This window comes from Mizuhopecten yessoensis, unplaced genomic scaffold (assembly GCF_002113885.1).
Source record: "Mizuhopecten yessoensis strain PY_sf001 unplaced genomic scaffold, ASM211388v2 scaffold7915, whole genome shotgun sequence".
In the NCBI taxonomy this organism is placed as follows: Eukaryota; Metazoa; Mollusca; class Bivalvia; order Pectinida; family Pectinidae; genus Mizuhopecten; species Mizuhopecten yessoensis.
Window position 1 is genome coordinate 18,230 of NW_018407286.1, and position 9,965 is coordinate 28,194.

At 37.5% G+C, this 9,965-nt stretch overlaps 1 protein-coding gene across 2 annotated transcripts in view; it reads right to left on the reverse strand.

Moving 5' to 3' along the window:
* Positions 1-517: 517 nt before the first annotated feature.
* LOC110454582 (sodium-coupled monocarboxylate transporter 1-like) overlaps positions 518-9,965 on the reverse strand; it is a 22,649-nt gene continuing 13,201 nt past the window's right edge. For both annotated transcript variants that reach the window (XM_021504170.1, XM_021504169.1), the window contains exons 12-15: positions 9,096-9,376; positions 4,303-4,403; positions 3,303-3,433; positions 518-1,742 (exon numbers count right to left, since the gene is read on the reverse strand). In XM_021504170.1, the coding sequence (XP_021359845.1) occupies positions 1,581-1,742; positions 3,303-3,433; positions 4,303-4,403; positions 9,096-9,376 (675 nt within the window). In that variant the 3' untranslated portion in view covers positions 518-1,580. The remainder of the gene's footprint in view (positions 1,743-3,302; positions 3,434-4,302; positions 4,404-9,095; positions 9,377-9,965) is intronic.

Here is a 9,965-nt window from a genome sequence, read left to right on the forward strand (position 1 = left end):
CCAATCGCACAGCGTAATTTGTTCGATGATTTTGAATCATTCTGACGTCATACTTAATGGTGATGCTATTACTCTATAAAGTCTGCATGTGTTCAAAAAAATAATTAGGATGTTTAATCCTTATCTTTCTTTGCGATACAATCCGTATACTGTGAAAACACTTATTTTTCGTGGGGTTGTACATTTGATTATTTCGTAAATAATCTAAATCCAATAATGCATTGGCCCACAAAATAATTATAAATCTAATATAAAGCCATTTTCCGTATTACTTGGTACTCGTAATCCACGAATTTATGTACCCACAAAATGTTGTTGTTTTGGGGGAAACCCTGAAATTTGATCACCACGGACATATCCAGTTTCACAGTAATTAGGTGATAAATAACAAAGATAGTCTATGTAAAGGAGCGGGTCAGTTGCATATCTATTCTTAATATCATTTGAATAATTTATTCACAAATCACCATGATTTTTTACTTATAATGAATACCGGAAAAAATATGACATGGTTGTATTCACTGGATACATGGACACTTATTCTGCTCAAACAAATGTGTAAACTTCACAATGAAAATCTATATTCACTCAGTGTTAATTTCCTCCTTAACATATACTTACTCTTGTATGCTTGGTACTAACGTTGGCCGTCATTGTCAATTTGGCCTCATTTGGGAGGGCAAGAGGAGTAAAAGTCAAACTCCGGTAATACTTCCTGTCATAGATATTTTATTTATGTCCAGATCATTCACATTATGATATATTTTCATATTCTGGTCGTTTGAAAGGTTTTCACCAAGCACGGCATGCATTGTTCCGAGAGACATTTTCTCCAGTTTAGGTAAGTCACAAATCAAATGATTTGTGGCGGTATAATCGGTATATTGAGATTACACTGTTGCAAATTGAGTTTTACTTGTCGCATCACGTATTTGCAATAGTATTATCACAAAATATCTTGCCATAAAATTTAAAAACACAGTTTAGTTATCCCCATTCTCGTTCATATAAGCCAAAACAAAAAACAGTTCAAAATATTTATGAGCGAATACTTCAAAATCCGGGTCACTCTGCTGTGGACTTTGGATTGGTGATATCAGGAATGTTTAAAGTGATGCAGAGTTTCATTGACCTTTTGGGGTCACACTAATGTTTGTGACGTCATGAATAATTAATTCCATGACCTGTCAGGGTCAGTCAGGGTCATGGACATCAATAACAATCGCCATCCGGGCTTCATATCCCAGTGATATATTTGTTGACGATACATCATGGTTAATCTTTTGCAAATAATTCATCCATTTTCATCCAGACTCACCAGTCAGATGAAGATACCTTTATACTGATTAACATTCACACCACTACTTTACACCAAGTCATGTTACTTTTGTGTCGAAATATTGGCCAACACATACTTTTTTTGCTCCGTGTTAATTTCAACCTCTCTTTAAAAGATATACATGAAAAGGTGAAAATAATACAGGAGAACAATTCGCATTTTCTACATTGTATAATAGTTTGTAATTGACTGATAGGTTTCATTTACACAACACAAAATGAACTTAAATCAATGCTTATCATCACAAAACAGTATCCTCATCAATGTCATCAGGACTCTTGTATCGGTTATAAGTTCCAGTACCATTTTGTAAACTATGATTGACATGTGTTTTATCTGTGCCCGAGTGTTTCGTGTTTGAATCAGTAACAGGTGTATAGGACTGTTCTCCTTGGTCTTGTTCCTATAATACAATAAACAACAGTGTTATGTATACTGATATTCAATTGATAACAAATTTCCCCACAAATGGAGATATTATCTGATATAACCTGATCATTGATAATGACAAGTTTCCATCGTGCCATCCAGGTTGTTAATTTTATTGAACCTATCACATGTTTAAATTTGTTTTCAAAATTCAATTTGTTTCTACCTAACAGACTTATTTATAAAATAGTTATGAACAATTAACAGGAAAATACTGTAATTATAAGGAATATTTTTCTATTTTTATCATGAAACTATTCCTTAAGGTAATAGGATTGTGTCGCCATTTCTCAGTAGAATTTCTTCAAATTTTGTAGCTATATTTCTTTGAAGTAAAGAACATCTTCTGCCACAAAAAATATATAGGTTGTCATAATTTTAAGGAATTTAAATGGAAATTTATGTAAAAAGGAGTGACTTTAAAAAAAAACAGAAAGACAAAATATTTTGCAAAATAATGTCAATAAAAATGATACTGCCATAGATTAGTATTTCATTAATGTATATTAATTTAATAAATGCTGAATTTATGTCAAATAAATTATCTATAAACGATTAAAAATTGACATTTTATAATAAAACCATATGCACATAGTAATTGCAGGTAAGAGTTATCTTTCTTGAAAAAAATCACAGTAGTGAAATAGGTAGCCGGTTTCCTGAAGTACAGAAAAATGGATACATGTGGCTCATTGATAAAAAAATCTGAATTAACGCCTGTATTGCTTTGAAATACTTTACTATTTAGAGAAAACACTGTTCTGTCAATAATAAACATACAATATTCATCAGTTTAATATTAAACATTAGAATATGCGGAAATTGTAATACTGTCTCCCTACATTGGATTTTCAACTAGGGATGTACTTCCTACACTCCTATGTCTATGACCTTACATACACAGGTGACCTGCCGGAATTCATCATACCAAGATTTACATGAAATGTTACTTTAAAAATAAATTAACCGTTGATGCAGCAAAACGTTGAAAAGAACTATTCAGAGGCGACCAATTACAAAATATTGGTTTCAGATCACAATCATACAGTTTACTTTGTATTATATAATAAAAGAATCTGTCATTCATTTCCCTTCATATTAGATCTATGATACTCATTTGGGATTTTTCATGTTTGCGAGCCTCTAATTATACAGTTTACTTTGTATTATATAATAAAAGAATCTGTCATTCGTTTCCCTTCATATTAGATTTATGATACTCATTTTGAATTTTTCATATTTGCTCACCAGAGGCTCGGAAACATGAAAAATCCAAAACTTGTATCAGAAATCTTCTATAAAAGGAAACTCTATTTATGATTGTCTTTCCTACATATGTGACACATGTGGTCTTTATATACAGGTAGGAATTATACATGTATATAATCAATTAAACAACCTGCAGATAAATAACTTAGAGATATTTAATTTATTAACCCCTGAAATTTCATAATGAACTATCCAACCTTTAAATGAAAGAGTTCAATCGTGTCTTCAGGGATGACGGAGTTCAAGAAGTATGAAGTTAACTTACATTTTCATGAACACGTGTGTGATCTATATTACAATGAAGAAATGTTCTGATTTTTTGTGGTAGACAACAACAGAAGATGTCAAAGATTGGAATCAGGTACTCTGGTGGGACTTCATGTCTTTTTGTAGGCCCTGAAATAAAAACATATAGTGTCCATTACCTGTAATCAACACTGTGGAATTCCTCACTTAATGTTCTTTATTCCTCAAAAACTAAAGAGTTACTTGGAAGTTAGAATGACATGTTAACTTAATACAGAGATACAAACACAGAAAAAGTGGTATTGTTATTTGATTTAATGACTACTGTGTGATGTATTACATGAAATGTTCGTTGTGTATAAACATTCGTGGTTTTCGTAGTTGCTATTGGAATAAGAAAATAAATACAACGAATTTGAATTATAGGATATCCACGAATGTTTGAACCGCGAAACAATCTGAATGGCTTTAAACCACGAAGGGATGTATCCACAACTATTTTGTGTTATATAGTATCGCATGACTACTGTTTACCTAGCCTAATTTTGTTAGTCAACGTGTATACAGATATTAGCTACTGGCATCTAGCATTCTCACATGTAATCAAGGATTCGCACCTGTACTTAAGGATTCTCACCTGTAACCAAGGGAATTTTACCTGTATTAAAGGAATCTCACCTGTACTTACTTGGGGATTATCACCTGTACTTAATGATTCTCATTTGTAACTCAAATATTGTTACCTGTTCTAAGGGATTCTTACCTGTACTCAGGATTCTCACCTGTACTCAGGATTCTCACATGAACTTAAGGATTCTCACCTGTAACCAAGGGAATTTTACCTGTAAGTAAGGAATCTCACCTGTACTTAGGGATTATCACCTGTACTTAAGGATTCTCATTTGTAACTCAAGTATTCTTACCTGTACTCAGGATTCTTACCTGTACTCAGTGTTCTTACCTGTATTTAATATTCTTACCTGTACTCAGGATTCTTACCTGTACTTACAAGTTCTTACCTGTTATGAAGCTGACAATGAGTCCGACGGTTACACAGACGATGGTTCCAAAGGTTGAAAACCACAGGTAAGACAGCGAGTAAAGCTTGGTAAGGGCGTTACTGTAACGTCAAACATACAATCAATGTATTTGAATGAGTGGACCAAAGCACCATAATTTGTTTAAACTCAAAACTTTCACATCTCCATCGAGTCCATCATGACGTTTGAATTACTGAAGGTTTTACATCATTCTTGTTTTACCTTATTTTTCCCCTGTATTTTGTATAGGGTTGCAATGAATCTACAAAATTGTGTGCTTTAAAAGGGAAAAAATTCAAGTTATTAAATATTTCTACCTATACATATAGTATAACCCCGATATAACGCCACCTTCCGTTCAAAGACATTTTGGAGGTACAAGGAGTCCAACACTTACCAATGAAAACTCAAATATACATGTGTATATTGCAATTTTTAATATTTACACACCCTTTTTGAAAAAATAATTAGTTCGGAAACATTGATTTAGATCTGGTATTACGATCAGTGTGTCACATGCAAGATATACACTTTACGAGTACCGCGGTGATCGCCAGATATGGTACGTCACAGTCACATGGCAAAAACAACAAAGTATTTGCATGATGAGCACAATGGTGGTGTCCCGTCTGTATCATCAAATCAATTTTAATTTGTTGGTCCAATTATCATCCACAGTACAACGTTTAATTGAAAGATGAATTGAATATCTTCACAACCTGTTTCCTTATTTTCAGAAGCCATGTGAGAAGCCATGTGATGTGAATGAATAAATAACCGACAGTGGTAATATGGTAAATTGTATTCAGATGTAAATTGATTAGACACACGTACTATACGTAATTACAACATCTAAAACTGAACCCCAGGGCTGAGTCAACTGTGAAATCAACAATATAGGTAAAATTCTTTAATGGAGTGTGGCAGTGTTGTCGGGGGCAACAAAGGGGTATTTGAACGACTGTTCTCAGAACATTGTGGCATATGGCGGTACAACGGGTGCATTTAAGTGTGGGGAAATCGGTTCTGACGTAATTGATGGTGGTATGTGAGTTCGGAAGTACAAGGGGTACATTTAAGTGTGGGGAAATCGGTTCTGACGTAATTGATGGTGGTATGCGAGTTTGGCGGTACAACGATTACATTTAAGTGGGGGGAAATCAGTTCTGACGTAATGATGGTGGTATGTGAGTTCGGCGGTACAACAGGTAGATTTAAGTGTGGGGAAATCTGTTCTGACGTAATGATGGCGGTATGTGAGTTCGGGGGTACAATAGGTACATTTAAGTGTGGGGAAATCGGTTCTGACGTAATTGATGGTGGTATGCGAGGTCGGGGGTACAATGGGTACATTTAAGTGTGGGGAAATCGGTTCTGACATAATTGCTGGCGGTATGCGAGTTCGGCGGTACAACGGGTACATTTAAGGGTGGGGAAATCGGTTCTGACGTAATTGATGGTGGGATGTGAGTTCGGGGGTACAACGGGTACATTTAAGTGTGGGGAAATCTGTTCTGACGTAATGATGGCGGTATGTGCGTTCGGGGGTACAATAGGTACATTTAAGTGTGGGGAAATCGGTTCTGACGTAATTGCTGGCGGTATGCGAGTTCGGCGGTACAACGGGTACATTTAAGTGTGCGGAAATCGGTTCTGACGTAATTGATGGTGGTATGCGAGTTTGGCGGTACAACGATTACATTTAAGTGGGGGGAAATCAGTTCTGACGTAATGATGGTGGTATGTGAGTTCGGCGGTACAACAGGTAGATTTAAGTGTGGGGAAATCGGTTCTGACGTAATGGCTGGCGGTATGCGAGTTCGGCGGTACAACGGGTACATTTAAGGGTGGGGAAATCGGTTCTGACGTAATTGATGGTGGTCTGCGAGTTCGGGGGTACAATGGGTACATTTAAGTGTGGGGAAATCGGTTCTGACATAATTGCTGGCGGTATGCGAGTTCGGCGGTACAACGGGTACATTTAAGGGTGGGGAAATCGGTTCTGACGTAATTGATGGTGGGATGTGAGTTCGGGGGTACAACGGGTACATTTAAGTGTGGGGAAATCGGTTCTGACATAATTGCTGGCGGTATGCGAGTTCGGCGGTACAACGGGTACATTTAAGTGTGCGGAAATCGGTTCTGACGTAATTGATGGTGGTATGCGAGGTCGGGGGTACAATGGGTACATTTAAGTGTGGGGAAATCGGTTCTGACGGAATTGATGGTGGGATGCAAGTTCGGCAGTACAACGGGTACATTTAAGTGTGCGGAAATCGGTTCTGACGTAATTGATGGTGGTATGCGAGGTCGGGGGTACAATGGGTACATTTAAGTGTGGGGAAATCGGTTCTGACATAATTGCTGGCGGTATGCGAGTTCGGCGGTACAACGGGTACATTTAAGGGTGGGGAAATCGGTTCTGACGTAATTGATGGTGGGATGTGAGTTCGGGGGTACAACGGGTACATTTAAGTGTGGGGAAATCGGTCCTGACTTAATGATGGTGGTATGCGAGTTCGGCGGTACAACGGGTACATTTAAGGGTGGGGAAATCGGTTCTGACGTAATTGATGGTGGGATGTGAGTTCGGGGGTACAACGGGTACATTTAAGTGTGGGGAAATCGGTTCTGACATAATTGCTGGCGGTATGCGAGTTCGGCGGTACAACGGGTACATTTAAGGGTGGGGAAATCGGTTCTGACGTAATTGATGGTGGGATGTGAGTTCGGGGGTACAACGGGTACATTTAAGTGTGGGGAAATCTGTTCTGACGTAATTGATGGTGGTATGCAAGTTCGGCCGTACAACGGGTACATTTAAGTGTGGGGAAATCGGTTCTGACGTAATGATGGTGGTATGCGAGTTCGGCGGTACAACGGGTACATTTAAGTGTGGGGAAATCGGTTCTGACGTAATTGCTGGCGGTATGCGAGTTCGGCGGTACAACGGGTACATTTAAGTGTGGGGAAATCGGTTCTGACGTAATTGATGGTGGTATGCGAGTTCGGCAGTACAACGGGTGCAATTAAGTGTGGGGAAATCGGTTCTGACGTAATTGATGGTGGTATGTGAGTTTGGCAGTACAACAGGTGCAATTAAGTGTGGGGAAATCGGTTCTGACGGAATTGATGGTGGTATGTGAGTTCGGGGGTACAACGGGTACATTTAAGTGTGGGGAAATCGGTTCTGACGTAATTGATGGTGGTATGCGAGTTCGGCAGTACAACGGGTACATTTAAGTGTGGGGAAATCGGTTCTGAGGGAATTGTTGGTGGTATGCCAGTTTGGTGGTACAACGGTGGCGATACATCAAGGTTATACTGTATGCTAACGTAGAATCTCGCACTTTTCTACTGAATACAGGCATATATTACATTTATGTTAATTTCTTTATATTGATAGAAAGAAAAATATAGGTACATGTAGAAAGTAGTTTAAAGTGATTCCAAATAATGTTACAGAACAGTATCTACATTATAACAAGGGGGTAGAGCCAAAGCCGTGCTTTTCTGTTTTCTTAATGGTAGAATAATTTTGTTCTTTGCTCCTCGTCTGGATACCCGAAAGTATGCCGGGGATTGAGTAAAAATGGGCACATTAGGAAATAGATTCAACCACAAAAGGCGAAGGAACAAGTAGTTCTTGTAGTTTATTAGAAGTGTCAATCGGTTTCGCCCCTACAGTGGGCTTCTTCATGTCCTGTAGGGGCAAAACCGGTTGACACTTCTAATAAACTACATTATAACAAATATCAGGAGAAGTAGTGCTTTCAACAAGCTCCCTGCTCCAAGGTCCGAATATCAAGTACCCTTGTGGAGATATTTTCATCAAAATAGGAAATTATAAAACATTTCTTTTGTATAAAGCGAGTCATTGCTTCAGTAAATGAGTAGGCAACTCAGAGTCAAAACAAGATGCCCATGCATGGGTTAACTCATTCACACCTGAAATTTCATAATGAACTATTCCAACCTTTGAGTTGGGAGATTTCAAATGTGTCTCTAGGAGTGAATGAGTTAATGGTCACCTTAGTTGAGCTACAGTAACTTTTGTTGTTGAGACATGAACTGAAAACAATCTTGTATATTTTCATTTGCATTGCAACCCACTATATGAACATCACCAGCAGAAATGCATTTCATGAACGGTATGAACACAAATTGGTTACATCCATATTGCATGAAGCCCATCATACATTAAATGAGCAGTTGTCTGTATGGTTGTACATAAAGGGCCATAATTATAGTTATTCATGCAATATGGACGTAACCAATTTGTATTCATACTGACATGAAAATTTAAAACGCTGTTCAATTCCTATATGAACACAAATCTGTTATATCCATATTGCATGAAGCCGGCTTCATGTTTAATATGGATGTAACTGAAATGTGTTCATACCAACATGAACATTTTAAAAAATTCTGTTCAATCCATATATTTACGTTTGATGGTTATTGAACTAGTAGTCCGAGCTATCATGGCAATGAACCTTCCTATGACGTTTGAATTTAATCTGTTGAAAATTAACGAAGATATCGAGCGGACACCAAGCATGCCTACTCCAACAATGTTAGAGGTTTTACACGGCGAAAAACTTTTGACAGGTCGCAGTCGGCAAAATCATATCCGACAGAAAAAAGGCCGACCAGCGGCCTCTCATGTTATGGGAGTACAAGCATGCCCACCCACCCGCCTGCCCGCCAATGTAGTAACATAGTCTTTCAACGGGCGTATACAAACTGAGAGAAGATGATGCAATACTTACATCGATTTTAGAATGGATGGGCTCTCAGTTATCACTGATACAGCTGTTGAATTCATGTAGGCTATTTGTATATCTGTCATGGTTGAATAGTCGAGTATAGTACCAGGAGAATGTGTTGGCAGGGAATATAACGATGTTAAGTTCAGCAATGAAATGTCTGTATCAGATGAACAATTTGATGTAGGAAATTCCAGTGTTTCCGGGGAACCAATCACAGAGTATTTTCCAACGTTTATCCAAAACATGATGATGTAGGAAACAATACTCCCAGCAACAGCACCCTGTAATCCATCACAAATTACAAAATAATCACAGCACCCTGTAATGCATCACAAATTACAAAATAATCACATGACCCTGTAAACCATAACAAATTACAAAATAATCACAGCACCCTGTAATCCATCACAAATTACAAAATAATCACATGACCCTGTAATTCATCACAAATTACAAAATAATCACAGCACCCTGTAATCCATCACAAATTACAAAATAATCACATGACTTCAGTGTTACACAATGAAACATGCAAGAGATTTTTTGGCATTTTACCTTTTGAAGTATAATTATAACTCATTCACCCCTGAAACTTCATAATGAACTATTCCAACCTTTGCATTGGAAGATTTCATATATGTCTTCAGTGGTGATTCACCCTGAAATTTCATCATAAACTATTCCAACTTTTGCATTGGAAGAGTTCATAAAAGTCTTCAGGGGTGAATGAGTTTAGACTTCAGGATAAAGACTTTTAAATATATAAACTTTATTTATTTTACAACAATTATAAAACAAGTTGCTACAGCTTATATTAATAACTTTTGTTGGCACGGATGTGTGCGGGGGGGGGGGGGCTTAATGTGGGGG